The sequence below is a fragment of the Jaculus jaculus genome, chromosome 7 (genome assembly GCF_020740685.1).
Source record: "Jaculus jaculus isolate mJacJac1 chromosome 7, mJacJac1.mat.Y.cur, whole genome shotgun sequence".
Lineage (NCBI taxonomy): Eukaryota > Metazoa > Chordata > Mammalia > Rodentia > Dipodidae > Jaculus > Jaculus jaculus.
This window is the reverse complement of record NC_059108.1, coordinates 54,561,686-54,580,150: the sequence shown is the minus strand read 5'-3', so window position 1 is coordinate 54,580,150 and position 18,465 is coordinate 54,561,686. Positions and strand designations below refer to the sequence as shown.

The 18,465-nt window shown below is 38.5% G+C and overlaps 2 protein-coding genes across 4 annotated transcripts in view; both read right to left on the bottom strand.

Moving 5' to 3' along the window:
* Positions 1-2,498: 2,498 nt before the first annotated feature.
* LOC123462061 lies at positions 2,499-3,503 on the bottom strand. Its single transcript, XM_045153878.1, has 2 exons — positions 2,750-3,503; positions 2,499-2,647 (listed from the first exon to the last, which is right to left on the bottom strand). The coding sequence occupies exons 1-2, from the start codon at positions 3,501-3,503 to the stop codon at positions 2,499-2,501; spliced, it is 903 nt and encodes a 300-aa protein (XP_045009813.1).
* A 4,722-nt stretch (positions 3,504-8,225) lies between these two features.
* Positions 8,226-18,465, bottom strand: part of Gpr63 (G protein-coupled receptor 63) — a 144,105-nt gene continuing 133,865 nt past the window's right edge. For all 3 annotated transcript variants that reach the window (XR_006638089.1, XR_006638088.1, XR_006638090.1), the window contains one exon: positions 8,226-9,376. The gene's annotated coding sequence lies outside the window, so the exon portion shown is untranslated. The remainder of the gene's footprint in view (positions 9,377-18,465) is intronic.

Genomic DNA, 18,465 nt, shown 5'->3' with positions numbered 1-18,465 from the left:
GTTGATTTATATGTGTGAGTTCAGCTTTTATGGGTTCTAACATAGCTTCGGATACACCTCCGCCCATAATACCTCCCAGTATGGCTCCTGCAAGGACCGCTCCTAATACCATAAACTGTAAAGGTTTCCTTCCCACCTTTATTGGGGTTGTACATTGTAATTGTTGTAGTTTGTTTGTAATGTACTGACAATATTTGGAGGGTGCTTTAAGAGCTTGTAGGTCGACTATCATAGAGATTTTTCTTATTTTATGATATCATATAATTTTTGCTGGTGTAGTCATATCAGGTATTATCATGGGTGCTGATACCATATTTGGTGGTCCGGGCAGTGGGCATAAATATCCTTGAGGAAAGTGGGCTGTGAATAAATGAAATTCTTCCTTGTTTTGATTAATTGTTCCTCTATAGATTAATTTACCATCATGTAATGGGGTTATGCCTTCCCAAAGTTTATGTGTTAGAGGGATGTAATATATTTTATCCCAGTCTATAATAAGAGAATTATTTAAGCCTTTGGGTGTATGTGCGATCCATTCTGCTTGCATCCAATTTTGTTTACGTGGGTATAGGGTCCATGTTGAAAAATGGTAGGGATGACCCGTGTGTATAGTTGTATGTGCATTATATGATGTTACATTTATGTATTGCAGCCACATAATAGATGTTGATACATTAGATGTATAGTGTGCAAAGAGTTTTGTTGCCGCAACTACCAATTTATTACCTGCAACTCTAAGGTGATAAGTACTATACAGTAACACATAAGAAATGTTGGTTATTGTTTCTGTAATATTAATTGTTGGTATACTTATTGGGTTGTTTATGTTGTTGGCATATCCTATGGTTAAGTTCCTTGTTTCAAGGAAATAAGTTGTTTCATTAAATGATATATCATATGGTTTTGGAAAATCATCAATGTCTGGTAAGGATACGCATGCTGGAAGGGGTCTTATTATTTTGTCAAACGACGTAATTTCTATTAGTGATGGAATACCTTGGATATCCTCTGTGCCATTATATACATAATGTGAGGAGTTAAAGATGTAAATATTTGTGGTGTTATGTAAGTATAATACTTTGAGGGGTTGTTGTATGATTACATCCATTAGGTTATCCATTGTCCATCGTGGTGCTGAAATATTATATCTATTTGTAAATGTTGTTATTGTTTTATCTATCTGATATTGTAAGCACAGCGCAATTAATGTGCCCTTGCTGGTGGTGTTGGAATTCGTTTTAATGGCTTTGGCACATATGTATTGGGGAATTCCACAAGTGGTCATTAATGAATAATCTCTAAGTTGTCCCCACGGTTGTGGTAATATTGATGTTAGTATGATTGGAAATCTCCAATGTTCCACTCCTAATGCTAAGATTCTATTCTGAAAGGACCAATCCCAATGATCTGATGTGTTAGCTTCGGGAACTGTATGTTGGTTATATTTTTTAACATAATGTGTCCGAAGTGGTGTTCCATTATAGTCTATAGGTGTCAAATTACCATAGAAGGGTAATTTTGGGATACGCATAATATGTTGTATTTTGTAATTTTATGTGGTGAATTATCCCTAATTCCAATTGCCCTGATTTGTAGTTTCTTTAAAAAGAATTTTAGGCATTTGTTCCCCCATGGTTCTGGTAGAGGTGGCATCCCTTCTTTAATAAAGATAGGTGTGAACATATCATCTACCCATTGGCAGCCTCTAGTTATATTATTCGTGAATGGCATATGTAAGGGTAATTCTAGGTCATCAAAAAGAAGTTTAGGACCATATACCTCATAATGGGTACATGGGTCTGGTTTTGGTACTGGTATTGGGATGTTACATGTATCAAAATCTAGGATATCAGTGTCATTGCCATCATCAGTGTCATTATATTCACTATAATCATAGTAGTCAGAGAAGAAGGTTCCTTCTTGAAAAGATTGGGTTGTTCTATTGAACATCAGGCCATGATAATATCCATAAGCTTGGAAAATCATTGGTTTAAACCAAGATCTCACAAAGGTTGTGTTCATGGCCATTCCACATGTGAAATATGGGTTATATTCTGTGTTAAATTCTTCCATCTGTGTTTCTACTATCCTGTATTTATTATTAACTTTAATATGCATTTTGTCAATCTTCCATATCCTCCATGCCGAAGCATAGATTGCCATATGGCTTGTTTTGTTTCCCCATAATTCTATCCCATGGCATTTTAATGGGTTTTGCTCATCTAAATCGGTAGCATTATGGAGCATATCTGCCATGAAAGTTTTATAATGATATGAATGTCCTATTGCTTTCCTATATTCTTCGCATCCCATATACCATTGGTATTCCATACAGTAGGAGTATTTTCTCCAAAAGCTAGCAAATATGTTTCTTATTCTGGTAAAAGTTCTTATATCGCTCCATACTTCTGGAAATCTATTAGTAATATTCTGGAACTTAACCTCATATTTATCCCTAATAAATTCTGTATCTTCTTGGGCCGATGTAATTATTATAATCATAAGAAATAAAACCAACATAATGTGTAATTCATGGCCTTTGTGCCTGGGTGTGCCATGGTGCGATTTTCTACCATGGTGTGATTCCAAATAAGGAAACAAAAATTCCATACCAGGTCCAATATGGGTAGTGCGATCCAGATGAGCACTACAAAAACGGATAGGAATATTAATGTAAGTTTAATTATCTTGTTCCAGGGCCACATTTATGCAATATTTTCTAGTTTAGCTAGTTTGAGATCTCCCTTACCTTGCGTGATCCACATATTATTTCCTGTTCCTTGGGCCACAATCTCGGCCTTTGTGATCAGATTATTTTTCTGATTTCTGTGGAGGCAGAGATGAGGTCTTATTAAATCTCTGTTTCCCTCCACTGTATATTCCAAAAATGGTTGTAATTTTAGGGCTTCTTGTAAGGGGCTATCTCTGTTTAATCTAGGTCTCTGATTTAATTCTAATGTAGAATATAGTAGTGCTTTTTCTAATGGTTCGCCTATTCTGTGTGTTAATTGTGTTTTTAGCAATCCATTAAAATGTTCTATGGCTCCAGCACTTGTTGGATTGTATGCTTTATGAAAGTCCCACATTATTCCTAAATTCTTTGCTATTCTTTGTGTAAGTGTTCCTGTAAAGTGTGATCCCTGGTCTGATTGAATGACTTGTGGTGGTCCATATTGGGCACACCACATTAACAAGGTCATGATGCATGCTTGCTGGTCTGGATGGCTACCTGGTCTTGTCATAGCTAATCCTGTGGTAACATCAACCATAGTGCATGCATATTTATTTCTAAATCTTGGCAATGGTCCAATAAAATCAATCTGTACCAGAGTATTAAATCCCATTTTATAACCAATTTTTCCATGATAATTCTTATTGAACCTTAACTTGCTATTAGGACAATTAACACACATTTTTAAGGCTTGGTTTATATTATGCCATGTAACCTTCAAATTCCTTTGATCAAACCACTGTTTCAAGGCATGGGCACCAATGTGTCCCATAGTATTGTGGAGATTCAATATCTCCTGTTTATGAATATTAATAGTCTCAGGGGAACCCAATGTTCCCTGTTTTGTATTTTCTGGGTTTTGTATTTTATAAGTTGTTACAATTTTCTTTTTCAGAGGACCAATGTCCTCTACCTTATATTGTTTTTTGATTTTAATATTGGTTAATAGAGCTGCTAATCTGTCCACAACCTCATTATTCTTATGGGTTTCATCTTGTTTTCCTGTATGGGCATCTACATGATGTACAATAATTTTAACTGTTTCTGAGATTTTATCTAGTTCTTTCCATACCTTATCTGACCATAGTGGTTTACCATTTATTTTCCAGTCTGCTCTATGCCATTTACCTGACCAAACTGCAATTCCATTGGCTACACACCAGGAATCTGTATATAAATTTAGCTCTTTTTTATTTTCTTTTTGAGTTTGTCTTGGAGCTAAAAGTGCTGCAATTACTTCGGCATGTTGTGCAGATTTATCCGTTCCTTGGTCTGTAATAATCATACCATCACTTGGCCTATAGGCGGCAGCTTTCCACTTTACTCTGTTATTAGAGGTTGTTGAAGATCCATCAGTGAACCAAGCGTTCGGGATGCCTTGTTGGAACTCCTTAATGCCCCACAGACCAATTGTCCGATCTGGGCCAGGTTCCTTTATTTTAGGTATCACCTTTGGACTTATTAGCCATTCTGATTCCTCTGGTGCTGGTTGTGTTCTCAGTATGTTCTCTGAGTTATGGGGTATCTTGCCTTGTGTAGACACTTCATTGTGCTTCACAAAGTCATTTAGATACCATTTCCATTGTAGCACCTTTCCTTCCATGGGCAGTCCAGCCCAGGCTTGCTCTGGTGCCTTAATCCAATCCATGATTGGTATTTCCATTCTCAGAATGACCTTATGCCCTCTAATTAGAGAATGAGTGGTTCTGCATGCCTCATAGGTTGTCCATATGGTTTTCTCAAATAATGAGAACTTATTATCAGACCAAGGAAACCTTTTACAATAAAATCCAATCGGTGTTAATCTATTTCCTTTTGCAAAAATATTCCAATTGCCGTAACCTGAAGTAAATAATATTTCAATAATAATAATATCACCTGGTTGTATGTAGCCAAGGTCCTTGTATTGTTTGATCAGTTCTAATATAGCGGTCACTGCTTGTTCTTGGGCTGTTTCCCATACAAAATCCTCAGCCTTTCTTATTATTTTATATAATGGCTGGAGTATTAGTTGCAGATATGGTATGTGTTGGTGCCAATAGCCGAACATACCAATTAAGTGCTGTACCTGTGTTTTATTTTGTGGTCTCTCTAATGCATTTAATTTTTCTATCACTTCATCTGGGATTTTTGGTCCGCTAGTTGTCCAATGTACTCCTAGGAACTTAACTTGTTCTGCTGGCCCCTGGATCTTGGATGGATTAATTGTCCAACCATGATCCCTTAAGTGTTGGATTAATTTTTGGGCTGCAGTAGCCACTTTTTCTTTATCTTGTCCTAAAATCAATAGGTCATCTATGTAAGTTAAAATTTCCACCCCCCGGCACTCAAAGTCCTCTAAAGTGCTAGTTAGGGTGGTATGGGCTATTATTGGAATGTTTAGATAGCCTTGTGGCAGTCTCAGAAATTTATACTGTTTATTCTGCCAAGTGAAAGTAGTAATTTCTTGGGAATCTGGGTGTAAGGGGATACCAAAGAACATGTCTGATAGATCTATAATCGCCAACCATTTGGGGGATGCTTGTCTAATCCTGAGGAAAATGTCCTCTACATCAGGTAATGAGCCAGGCATTTTTGGACTTTTCTCATTAATTTTCCTGTAATCTACTGTGAATCTCCATTTACCATTGGGTTTCATTACCGGCCAAATGGGTGAATTATAATTAAAACTCTGAGTTGGTGCCACTATGCATTCCTTAAGCAAATCCTTTAATGTATTGGTAATATCCTCAATTCCTCCTTTTATAGGGTATTGAGGGGTAAAAGACGGGGGAATTTTTGGTAATCTTACCGGGTCCATTTTTACCTCTGCTAAATTAACAAATACCTTTTTAATAGCCTTATTATTTAAAAATTCTGGAAATATTTTCCTTATTTCATTAATTCCTAGAATGTTAGAGGGCGCTGTTAAGCTTGCGGCTTCTATATCTATAAGCTTATCATAAACTTGCAAACAAACATTTATTAGTGGCGCATCTCTATGAGAATTTACTCCTTGTATAGAAATATATTTTTTAGCTTTTTCTTGATTAGGGTGAGTAGTAATTATACTTATCTGGCTACCGGTATCTAGTAGCCACTTGGTAGGTATTAGTTTATTTTTTAATTTTATGGGAATATTTACAAACGGTCTGCTGTCATAGTTTCCTAGATTTATCTGGAAAACCTTGGTTGGCGGGGTTGGAAATTCATGACGTTTGTTATTTGTCTGCGCGGATTCCACCCGGCAGGGGGCCCTGATGGGCCCTGTCGTCCTAAAAAAGGTCTGGAATAATTTGGTCTACCAAAGGGATAGTTTCTTTGGCCAAAAACATGGCGAAAGGGGCCCGTGGGTCCCTTAGGCCTTATAGGCATTGTATTTCTATTTCCAAAGGGTCTTATTTTAATATTAAAATAAGGTTTGGGTCTGTCCTTGTTCCCATTAAACCTCTTCCTGGGAAGTGTCCATGCCTTAACTTGAAAGGACACTACATTTTCTGCTTCAAGTTCTCTAAATCCCTTAAAGAACTGAATAGCATCAGCTATAGTTTCTGCACCTTGTAAGTTACCTACAAGACTCATTTTTAAATGTTGTGGGGTGCCCTTAATGATGAGCCTTCTAAAAGCAGGTAATAAAGGTGAGGCTTGTGGTGTCTCTGCCTGATTATACACATAATATAATACTCCCACTTTTCTACAAATTTGTATTGCGTCTGAATATGAATTCCACCTTCCTGCAGTTTCAAATTGAGTTAAATCCAAAGATGGGAAAGCTAATCTCCAAGCTGCAGTTAGCCAGTCTATCAGGGAATGGGTGTCACCCTTTGAAGTTTCCAAAACATATTCTAAAGCTTCATGAATGGAGGGGTTTTCAATAATACCTCTAATTTTTCTCATTTCTGTTTCATGAAGCATCACCGTGTCTGCCCCCTTTTCCCATAATTTTACTAAATACTGAGCATCCTTTAGTCCATTCTGTGCATAATCCCTCCTTAAATCAGACAATTCTTGGGGACTAAACGTTCTGGACTCCTCTATGCAAGTTCCCGGTTTGGCGGGGGCTTTAGACCAATTAGGAGCTAATCTTTTTATAGCTCTACCCATGGGAGTCCTTTTCATAGTAGTAGTAACCGGGAAGGAGTAAGAAGCACCAGAAGGGTTGATCAGGTCCTTCTGCTTCTTCACAATATTCATGGCTAGCCTTTTGCCCATTATTCTGTCCTTGTCTAAATCTTGCACAGTTTTCATTAATACTGCCGGCACCTGTTTTTTAGAAACTGATTCCACAAAGGGTTTTAATTGGCTCCATTCCTATCCTAGACTGTACTGCTTCAGCAGTAGTTCTCCATTTTTCTTCCTCTTCTGAGGAGGGAGGTTCTCCTGTGACCAGAGAAACCTTTATTCCCTTCAGCTTTTTGATTAGGGAATTCATCTCCACAATAGGTCTGATAATCAATAAAGAAACTTAACTTCTTGTTTGCGAATATACCAGGTCAAATTCGATGGATTTTCTAGCCTTATTAACTGTTCAAATTTTAAATCAGCTCTTCTTTCAATACTTTTGCTTAGAAATCTCCACATAAGTTCTGACTAGTGACTCAGTTCCAATGCGCATCAACCAGCTCTTCCCCAGTTGCCTGGGTTGGCTTTGTGGCGTCAAGTTAACGGTACTTCCACACCCTTAGGGAGGGTGGTGTTTTCCTGGTCGGGTTTTCCCAGCACCAATACCCGCTCTTCCTCCTGTTACAGAGTTGGCTTCATCGTGGTTGGTACTAACCCGTCGGTCACTCAGTCATACACTTAGTTTCAATTTCAAAGCTAGGATTTCTAGAAGTTATAATTTGAGATTGACCTTCTAATTATGGTGGAATCCTGCCGACTACGCCAACTGTCGCAAGCACTCTCATAGATGATTGGTTGAGAGGATTCCGCTGGTGAAGGCCAATGATACTCAGACACTGGTATACTTGCAAAGGAGTTTACTGGGATGAAAGTCACGCACAAGCAAGTCCAAACTATCACAAATAATATTATAGCTAATATAATATATAACCAAGGTATATTCATTGCTACATTACTAACACAAGAATATTTCTAACGAGTCTAACATGTATACGACCTGACAACGCGAGATTTGAGTTGCGACATTTTACAATGTTTTACGACCTGACCAACGCGAGGTTCGAGCTGCGACGTTTTACTTTCAGTTTGCTGCGCTTCCAAGCCGAGTCTTGGTCCGCTGGCGTAAGCTAGTGCTCTGGCTTACGGATGATCATTCGGACAGAGTGTCGAGCTGATGAATTCAGATCGCTGATGTGTCTCGCAGGGGTCTCAGTCAGGACTGCTGAGTAACCTTTCAGTCAGTCATAGTGGCGGGGAGACTGAGACAATGGTTGCTGAGCAGCTGGGGTTTTTATACCTTCCAATACTTATCTAATAGTTCCACACACATCTGCTAATCTCTACTACATCACTGTCCACAGTTAGTCTTAGTTTTGCTTACAAGCTTTGACTTTGCATTTTTTACTCTCACAACAAACTTGTTTATCCTAAACTGGCCTTGGACCATATGCTGGTCCTTACATGCTCATAACATCATTAGAATTCATACTATGAAAATAAAAAATAAGCTTCCATTTATTAAACAATTATAGGATCCACAGTTCTCAAAGAACAATCTGGAAATTAGACACCAACTCAGTCTCCAACTATCATCAGGTCTTTGTCCTATGTCTGTTAGGAGTTTGGAATTTTTTCAACAGCTTCAACAATAAATATCAAAGAGATAAGACTTTATGCATCACAGATTGGCTATCATTTCCTGGGAACAGAGGAAGTTAGTGAGAGACAGTAGTGCAGCAGAAGCATAGGAGTGTCTTGTCAAGCAATTATTTCACTTGGCTTGTTAGACAAACACATTCCTTTCTAATAATGCTCCTAGCAACCTGGACTCCCACCTACACCTAGCTGCACATTCACTCACTTCAAACAATGGACAGAGGGACTGGAGAGATGGCTTAGAGGTTAAAGCACTTGCCTGTGAAGCCTAAGAACCCAGGTTCAATTCCCCAGTACCCAAGTAAGGCAGAGGGAAAAGATGGCACATGCCTCCGGAGTTCATTTGTAGTGGCTGGAGGCCCTGGTGAGCTCATTTTCTCTTTCTGTTTCTCCTTCTCCTTGTCTTTCTCTCTTTCATAAATAAAATATTTTAGAAACATGAATGGATTTACTCCTCCTTAACAACCTTGTAGAATGCCGTTTCCATTCAAATATATCATGAAAAATATCTGGGAATGAGAAGCACAGGGACAATCCAGCCTGAACTAGTTTAGGGCTCATGCACAGTGGGGCAAACTGTATCCTTTAAGTGAATGTTTAGGGAAAATCCCGTTTACCATTGTATTCTTGTACATGATTGGGCATGCATATGATTAAAATAAGATGCGTCATGGGAAAAAATATTGCAGTGAGGAAAGTCTGTCAATCACTACCTCCGCCTCCTCCTGCGCCCCATAGAAGAAAGCCCTTCAGTGCTCGCACTCATGGAGCCCACTGCTTTCTTGCAGCCTCTCTAATCTGTACTTTCCTTTGCGTTTGAGTATATGTTCCTTGCAAGTTTCCTATCCGTGGAGGATTCTTCAATTCTGTGAAGCAGATGCCAAGAACCTGGAAACACACAGAGACCACTGCCAGTAACAAATTATGCAAATTAGGCAAAATGTAAATTTGTTTACATGCAATAATGCATCATCAAATTAAGACTGTTTATTCATTTTTTCTGAGTTTACATAAAAACTATCACCATAAATTACCAAGGCAAGCAAAATTTCAGAATCATAGGAATAAAATTAATAATAATTTTCACAGAAATGACTTAGAGACTCAGAAGTCAAGATACTTTCGTTTATTACAGTTTAACAATCACTAAAATGTTCATTTTCCAGCTTCCAACACAGCAAAAAACATTACCTTCTCATACTTATAAACCTTAATATAGATTTTGAAGAAAAGAACTGAAACTAAGTAAGTATGTATCAGGCAGCATCTAAGTCTTCAGATAATTTTGTTTTGCCTGAGAATAAAAATGAAATTATGTGGCAAAGTTTATCTTCCTGTGTGTCTCTACTTGTTTATTCTACAGCCATTTCCTGAGTGTTTAATGTGTGCCCAGCTAGGCAGTGCTAGGAACACAAACTAGAACAAAGCAGACGTGGATCCTGTCGCTACAGAGCTTTCAATAGCACAGGCAAGACATGATGAAGGTGAAGGCCGAAGACCAAGGCTTGGTGTTGAATCACTCCTTCTGAAGCAGCATGAACCCGAATGCTGGCTTTAAATTCCTCCACCTATATTTTGAGACTTCTTTGCAAGAATCTCCCATGTTCCTCCAATGGGATTAGCTGCATACATCACTGTGATTTCAACCCCACGACCAGGATGTTGTTTGCTGTCTCCAATGAGAAACTTAAGTAGATTTTGAAGCATCACTCAAACTGCCTTTCCTATCTGGCTGTTCTCTTTTAGTCCTTGGAACACCTGTATAAAAGTTTATTTAAGGGCTGGAGAGATGGCTTAGCGGTTAAGCGCTTGCCTGTGAAGCCTAAGGACCCCGGTTCGAGGCTCGGTTCCCCAGGTCCCACGTTAGCCAGATGCACAAGGGGGCACACGCGTCTGGAGTTCGTTTGCAGAGGCTGTAAGCCCTGGCGTGCCCATTCTCTCTCTCTCCCTCTATCTGTCTTTCTCTCTGTGTCTGTTGCTCTCAAATAAATAAATAATTTTTTTAAAAAAGTTTATTTAATAACAAATGCTACAGGAAACTGCATTCCATTTCCAATATGAACCAAGTACTTGGTAAGCTATATTTTGTTTGCATATTAAATTATCATATGAATATATCTCCAATTTATTGATGAAAAGACTTGACTCTCAGTGAAGACTGAATTGCCCTAGGCAACAGTCACAGTTCAATGCAGGACATTGTGATTGAAAAGTTATGTTCTTTCAAAGATATTACACTGACCTAAAAATCTTTTAATTTCTCATCAGAATTAAATTCTCTTAAGCGATAAGTCACCTTTACATATGACAATATTTTGCTCAACATCTTGTCCCAGTAGACTCTGATATAAAAACTATGCTATAAAAATAGTTATGGCAATAACAAGGATAAAATATAGTAAAACCTTCCTCCCGCACATGGTTATAAAATAACAATTAGAAGAGGTCAAAAGAAGAAAGTAATACTGGGCTGGAGAAGTGAGGAAGGAGCTGAGAATGGAAGTGAGTAGAATTTAAGATTTTTGAGATAATACCCCAAATCTTTAAAACTCTGACTGTAGCAGAGAGATACTGAAAGATCAACCATAATAGTTAGTAGATACAGTAGACAGAATCACCACCCACCACTCCCTTGACATCTCCTTATAGCCCCAGAACCTATGAATACTCTTTTATCTGGAGAAGGGACTTTCCAGGAGTAACTACATTAAAGAGTTTGAGAAGAGATTATACTGGATTTTTCAGGTGAGCAGAATAAAATAATATCCCATATAAAAGGGAATCAGATGATCAGAGAAGCAGAAATAGATTTTATGGCAGAAGCAAGAAGTTACAGTGATACAGAGAGGTGGCTCTGGACCAAGAGATGGTAGTACACTTGCTTAGCATGCCTAAGGCTTTGTGTTCTAGCAGATGGGGGTTGGGGAGAGGTAATTTCCTTGTTGAAAACAAGGTACTTAACAGTGTGCTTTTTTTATAAAGGAAAAAAGGGCTGGAGAGATGGCTTAGTAGTTAAGCACTTGCCTGTGAAGCCTAAGGACCCTGGTTCGAGACTCAATTCCCCAGGACCCATGTTAGCCAGATGCACAAGGGGGTGCAAGAGTCTGGAGTTCATTTTCAGTGGCTAGAGGCCCTGGAACGCCCATTTTCTCCCTCTCTCTCTCTCCCTCTCCCCTCCCCCCTCTCTGCCTCATTCTCTCTGTATCTATCACTCTCAAATAAATAAATAAAAATAAAAAAAATTATAAAGGAAAAAAAAACAGGTATAGTACATATACCTTTTATCCCAGCACTAAAGAGGCTGAGGTAGAAGTTGCAGGTCAACCTGGGCTAAAGTGAGGCCCTACCTTGGAAAATAAATAAACAAAATAAATACATCACAAAAAAAAGATAAAAGAAGGAACTGCAAGCAAAGAACTACAGGCAGTCTCTAGATGAAAAGACAAGGAACAGATTTGTCCAAGGGAATGCAGCCTTGAAAGAACCTGACCTTACACTTCTGACCTCCAGCACTACAGATGATTAAATGAGTGTTATTCTCAGGTACTTCATTTGTGGTCTTTTGTTACAGCCACACTAGCTTATTGCAATGATTAATAGGAAACCCAAATGTTAGGAAGCTGAGGGTCATGCTATGAAAGGAAGCATGTATTCTGCAACATATTAACTATTCCTAAGCTTAGTATCAAGTTAAATTCACTTTATGATGATGAATCGTGTTACTATATTTATTCAGTAGTGTTAAGAACGTGACCAAGCTGCACTTAAGGATTCTAGGAAGGAAATTGCTCTATGCTTGGAACTGAGGAAAAAGGGTGAAAAAATCAAAGTTGATACATGATGGACAATTTAGATGCTAATAGTAAATATTAAACAAAGCCTCACTTAAGAGGTATACATGCTGTGTATTGAAATTCTTCCTGTTACAGTAACTAAGCAGTGAATGGGTACTGTGTATCACAGTAGGAATGAAGTGGGAATGAAGTCCTTTGACATTACCCACAGACCCAAACATAACTCAGTGTACCTAGTCAACATGAATATCATTGAGAAAATACACAATCTTGCTAATAAAATGTACTGCAGATACTTCTGATTTGAAAATAGGCTCTTTGGGACAACTGTCTGCTTGAAAATGTGTTTCTTAACTAGTACCCTTATCCTTTCTTTCTAACTTTGTGTCTGGATTCCAGAAATCATATCTTTCCGTGTGGCTTTGAAGGAGAACAACTAGGCTCTATCCTTTATGTCCTATGTTATGTCTACTGAACTGTGCTGTGGCTTATTTGGTTGCTGGGTATAAAGCTCTGATTTCTGATGAAGTAGACCAGCTACATATAACTTTGTGAGCATGGAACTAGTAATGGTGCAGCTTCCTCACAGCTCCTGTACATCTGAGTCCTCTCTTAGAATTCCTGTGGGGTTCTCAGTGCCTGTTCATGCATCATTCTGAAAGATTATAAAGCCAGTGAGCTTGTCATCAAGCCCAGCATCCAATTTCCCTGCCTTCATCTTTATTATCAAACTATTCACCATTTCTTTTTGTTTTGTTTTGTTTTGTTTTCATTTTTCAAGGTAGGGTCTCACTCTAGCTCAGACTGACCTGGTATACACTATGTAGTGTCAGGGTGGCCTTGAATTCATAATGACCCTCCTACCTCTGCCTCCCAAGTGCTGGGATTAAAGGCATGTGCCACCACACCCAGCTCCTATTCACCATTTCAACAGCATGATGGCTATGGTAGATCTCTGAGTCAAGAAACCTTAGTCAAACTGTATCTTTGGAATCCTGGATCATCCATATTTAGTTATGTATTTCAATAAATGTGGTTTTTGTTGTTTGTTTGATTGGTTTTACTATGATTACACATAGCTTCATGTAGCCTAAGCTGTCCTCGACCTCCTGATCTTCCTAAATGCTGGGATTATAGGTGTGTACCCCTATGCCTGTGTTATCTTGAATTTCAAAACATCTTTTGCTTTTATTGGTTATGAACGTAAAAATATTATGAAACTCAAAGCTGAGCACATGGTGGTTTTTGTTGGTTGGTTGGCTTCTTCTTTTTCCTTTTTTTTTTTTTGTTGTTGTTGCTGTTGTCATCAACCTTGACCTCTTTGTTGTACACATTATCTATTGTTCTAGGAGCCCCCAAATATAGAAAATAATCTTCTGATTATGTCAATAACAACTACGCTTAAGGTAAGATATGTCTGTCAATTTGGGAGTATGCATGTGTCTGGCACTGCCAGGCACAGGCTAGAGCCTTTAGGAGATGGCCCTGAGCTGCAAGGCAAGGCTAAGGACCCCCAGGCTACAGGAGGCCGCTCCCTCTCCAAGCCTGGCACACCTGAACTTGAGCTTTGTCCTGTGTCCTCTGGCCAGTTGCCTAAGGAACTCCTTATAGGGTATCAGCCAGCAACCTTTGCACAGCTCATGCTCCTGTACCATATACCTTCCCTCTACCATTGCTTAGGTGCTTGAATGTATGTTCCCATATGCTAATTAGGCATCAGCCAGCAACCCTTGTACATCCAATCCACTTAGGATCCTCAAATGCTTATAAACCCATTTCCCTATTGATTAAACTGAGCTTTTCAGAGACTGTCTGCTGAAAGTGCAATCTTTCATCATCGCACTCACCATGATTGCCTAGATGCCTTCAGGGAACTGCGTCTGGCTGAAGATCCAGGGACTCAAACATGTGAGGATCTTATAATCTTAAAATCATGGTACAAGGACCAAAGAGGACTCATCAGGAAGTAGACCATATGTATGCCAACATGCACTTCAGTAAATACTCAAGGGATTTGGTTTTATCAACTATTGATCACCATAAAGTTTACTAGTAATTACATTTCTGACAAATATTTCATCTTAAATGTATACTCAATGAGGGCTGGAGAGATGGCTTAGCTGTTAAGTGCTTGCCTGTGAAGCCTAAGGACCCCGGTTCGAGGCTCGGTTCCCCAGGTCCCACGTTAGCCAGATGCACAAGGGGGCGCATGCGTCTGGAGTTCGTTTGCAGAGGCTGGAAGCCCTGGCGCGCCCATTCTCTCTCTCTCTCTCTCTCTGTCTGTCTTTCTCTCTGTGTCTGTCGCTCTCAAAAAATAAATAAATAAAAATTATAAAAAAAATGTATACTCAATGAAACAAAGAGATTATACTTTGCTATGTATGACAGCTGTAAAATGTATGTTGAATGGAACATTTTTATACATTATTAAAATGACTCAAGTTAAAACACTGCCTAAAAAAGCACAGTGCTGGACTGGAGAGATAGCTTAGCAGTTAAGCGCTTGCCTGTGAAGCCTAAGGACCCCAGTTTGAGGCTCCATTCCCCAGGACCCATGTAAGCCAGATCCACAAGGTAGCACATGCATCTGGAGTTCGTGCTCGGTGGCTGGAGGCCCTGGTGTGCCCATTTTCTCTGAGTCTCTCCCTCTCTCTCTCTCTCTCTCTCTCTCTCTCTCTCTCTCTCTCTCTCTGTGTGTGTGTGTGTGTGTGTGTGTGTGTGTGTGTGTCTGTCTGTCTGTCTGTCTGCCTCTTTCTCTCTCTGTCCACTGCTCTCAAATAAATAAATAAAAATAAACAAAAAAAATTTTTTTTACAGCATAGTGCTCATTCTGGCAAATGCCTGACTGAAAACTTTCATGGGTTCTGTATGCAGGGACTACAGAAGAGAATTTAAGCTCTCTGCAGCCTCCTTCTCGGCCTATTAAGTTATAGGCTGCTATACAGACTTAGGATGATAATGGGTATAACATGAGATATGAGGCATAAATCTTAAATGATAATATGCTATTCTTTTATTGTTGCATTTAAAAAAATATAAAACATGAAATTGAGCTTAGCCATGGAATGAAGAGTCAGCAAGAGACCTCAATTCCTACTGAATCCATTTCTCTCAACACTAATCATTTCAGGCAGACATTTCAGTCACATGTGCCCTGGGTGCACAGAATAACAATGAACTCCCTGTGTCCTATTTCACAGAAATGAAAACTGGAGCTGTGTAATTGGTTCATTTTTCATTTATTTAATTTTTAAATAAAAGTCCATCTTTCTGATCAACAGGATAACCATGACTGTCACTCTCACTTGGGCCCACATTCATCCAAGGTAAAAGTTTGCAGAGATTATACCCAGGCACAGAAGTAGTCACTACAAAATCAAGAGAGAGACTAAGATTTGCAACTACATAGCAACTAATTTAATGACCTGATTATGCCTCAAGAAAAGAAGTGAAATTCCCCAGATTGCAAACATTGAAAAAAAAATCTTCAAGTTTGGATAACCAGGACTGCTGTAAAGCAGACATTATTGTGTGTGTCAGCAAGGAGTCTGCTGCCCAAAATGACATCATGAAGAGCTGCACTGAGTGCAGAAACCAGCACAGAGGGAGCTTTGTTCTTAATAATTTTTAAATGAAAATAAAATAGAAACTTAATTTTAAGGATATTTAACTGATGTCTCACCAAATTTATATAGATATATATTAGTAAGTGATAATAGATTAAAGTGATATGGAAGCTTGAATAAAAAGACTTCATGGGGAAAAAAAAACAAAAGATTTTGTTAGAAAAATGGCAGGCAATTGACTTGCTCTCCTTTCATTCCAAACAATTGCTTTTAAAAGAAAAATACAACAATGTCCACGAGAACAACAAACAAGGCTTCAGGGGCTTGTGAGATGTTCTATCAGCCACGCATGAGAACCTGAGTTTGACCCCAGAACCCATGTCAAAAAGCAAGATGTGGTAGTACATGCTTAGAATACCATCACTAGTAAGGTGACAACAGGATGATTCCTAGGACTAGTTAGACCAACCAGTCTAGCCTAACTGGTGACCCCCAGGGCAATGAAAGATCCTGGATGACACTACTGAAGAATGACAGCTATGGCTGTCCTCTGGCCTCTACACACATGTGCACATACATGCACACAGACATGGTTATGTACACATATACATAAACACAAAGTTGGTTTCAAGAAGACAACCATTCAATGTAGTTTCCTTCTAAACTATCAAAGGGAGATATGAGAAAGAATTCAAATGCATCCAGTGACTTCCATAGTTCCTTCAATATGGCATTGAAAGTTTTGCCACACTATAGATACAGGCAGCTATTCAATCGGCATTATTACAAAATCGTTGTCTTTTTGCTTTGTCATTGATTCAAAGTTATTTTCTCCTCTCATAAATATTCTATTCCATCAAAGCTCTGGGAAATGCGTATATTCCAGTAATGTTTCTGTATGCAGCTGCTTTTTCCTTAATATGAAGGATGGTAGAAATATATTTTTGTTTTGTTTTGTTTTTAAAATGTAGTTTAGCGATGCTTCATACGAAAGTGATTTGAGTGCCTTATTGCTAATACTATTTTAATTTCGTGCAGCTTTTATTGTGTCTTTGTGTTGATAACTGAAGTATTAGAAATTGTCTATATTGGGTGTGAATAAACTATAATCCCCCAACATACCTTATTATAAGATCTTATGAAAATTTTACTTTTCCTTCTACTCTACAAATTGCTTTTTGGGGTTCTACTAAAAATAAATTTTGTGTTATATTAACTGTATCATGGTGGTATATGAGTATAATCATCAATTTGGAGTGTGAGCCAAGAGGACCAAGAGCTCAAGGTCATTCTTGGCTATATAACAACATCAGCCTAAGATACAGAACACCCTGGCTAAAAAAATAAATGGGACTGGAGAGATGGCTTATCAGTTAAAGAATTTGCCTGTGAAGCCTAAGGATGCAGGTTCAGTTGATTGCCCAGAACCCACATAAGCCAGGTGTACGAGGTGGTGAACATCTGGAGTTCTTTGCAGTGCCTGAAGGCACTGGCATGCTCATTCTCTTTTCTTTCTCACTCTACCTCTCTCTCTCTCTCTCTCCCTCTATCTCTCTCTCTCAAATAAATAAATAAGAAAACAAATTATATATATATATATATATATATATATATATATATATATATATATTAATTTTTATTAGCATTTTCCATGATTATAAAAAAATATCCCATGGTAATTCCCTCCACCCCCCTCCACACTTTCCCCTTTGAAATTCCATTCTCCATCATATTACCTCCCCATCACAATCATTGTACTTACATATATACAATATCAACCTATTAAGTACCCTCCTCCCTTCCCTTCTCTTTCCTTTGTCTCCTTTTTAACTTACTGGCCTCTGCTACTGAGTATTTTCATTCTCACGCAGAAGCCCAATCATCTGTAGCTAAGATCCACATATGTGAGAGAACATGTGGCACTTGGCTTTCTGGGCCTGGGTTACCTGACTTAGTATAATACTTTCCAGGTCCATCCATTTTTCTGCAAATTTCATAACTTCATTTTTCTTTACCGCTGAGTAGAACTCCATTGTATAAATGTGCCACACCTTCATTATCCACTCATCAGTTGAGGGACATCTAGGCTGGTTCCATTTCCCAGCTATTATGCATTGAGCAGCAATAAACATGGTTGAGCACATACTTCTAAGGAAATGAGATGATTCCTTCGGGTATATGCCTAGGAGTGCTATAGCTGGGTCATATGGTAGATCAATCTTTAGCTGTTTTAGGAACCTCCACACTGATTTCACAATGGCTGGACCAGATTGCATTCCCACCAGCAGTGTAGAAGGGTTCCTCTTTTTCCACATCCCCACCAACATATATGATCATTTGTTTTCATGATGGTGGCCAATCTGACAGGAATGAGATGGAATCTCAATGTAGTTTTAATCTGCATTTCCCTGATGGCTAGTAATGTAGAAAATTTTTTTAGATGCTTATATGCCATTCATATTTCTTCCTTTGAGAACTCTCTATTTAGCTCCATAGCCCATTTTTTGATTGGCTTGTTTGATTCCTTATTATTTAACTTTTTGCGTTCTTTGTATATTCTAGATATTAATCCTCTATCAGATATATAGCTGGCGAAGATTTTTTCCCATTCTGTAGG

What these genes read in the sequence shown, in the direction of transcription:
- LOC123462061 (XM_045153878.1), bottom strand. Translation starts at nt 3,503, where the DNA reads ATGGGACACATTGGTGCCCATGCCTTGAAACAGTGGTTTGATCAAAGG. An exon ending in TAATATGTGGATCACGCAAG is followed by an intron (nt 2,648 to 2,749) that starts GTAAGGGAGATC and finishes CCGTTTTTGTAG; the next exon opens with TGCTCATCTGGATCGCACTA.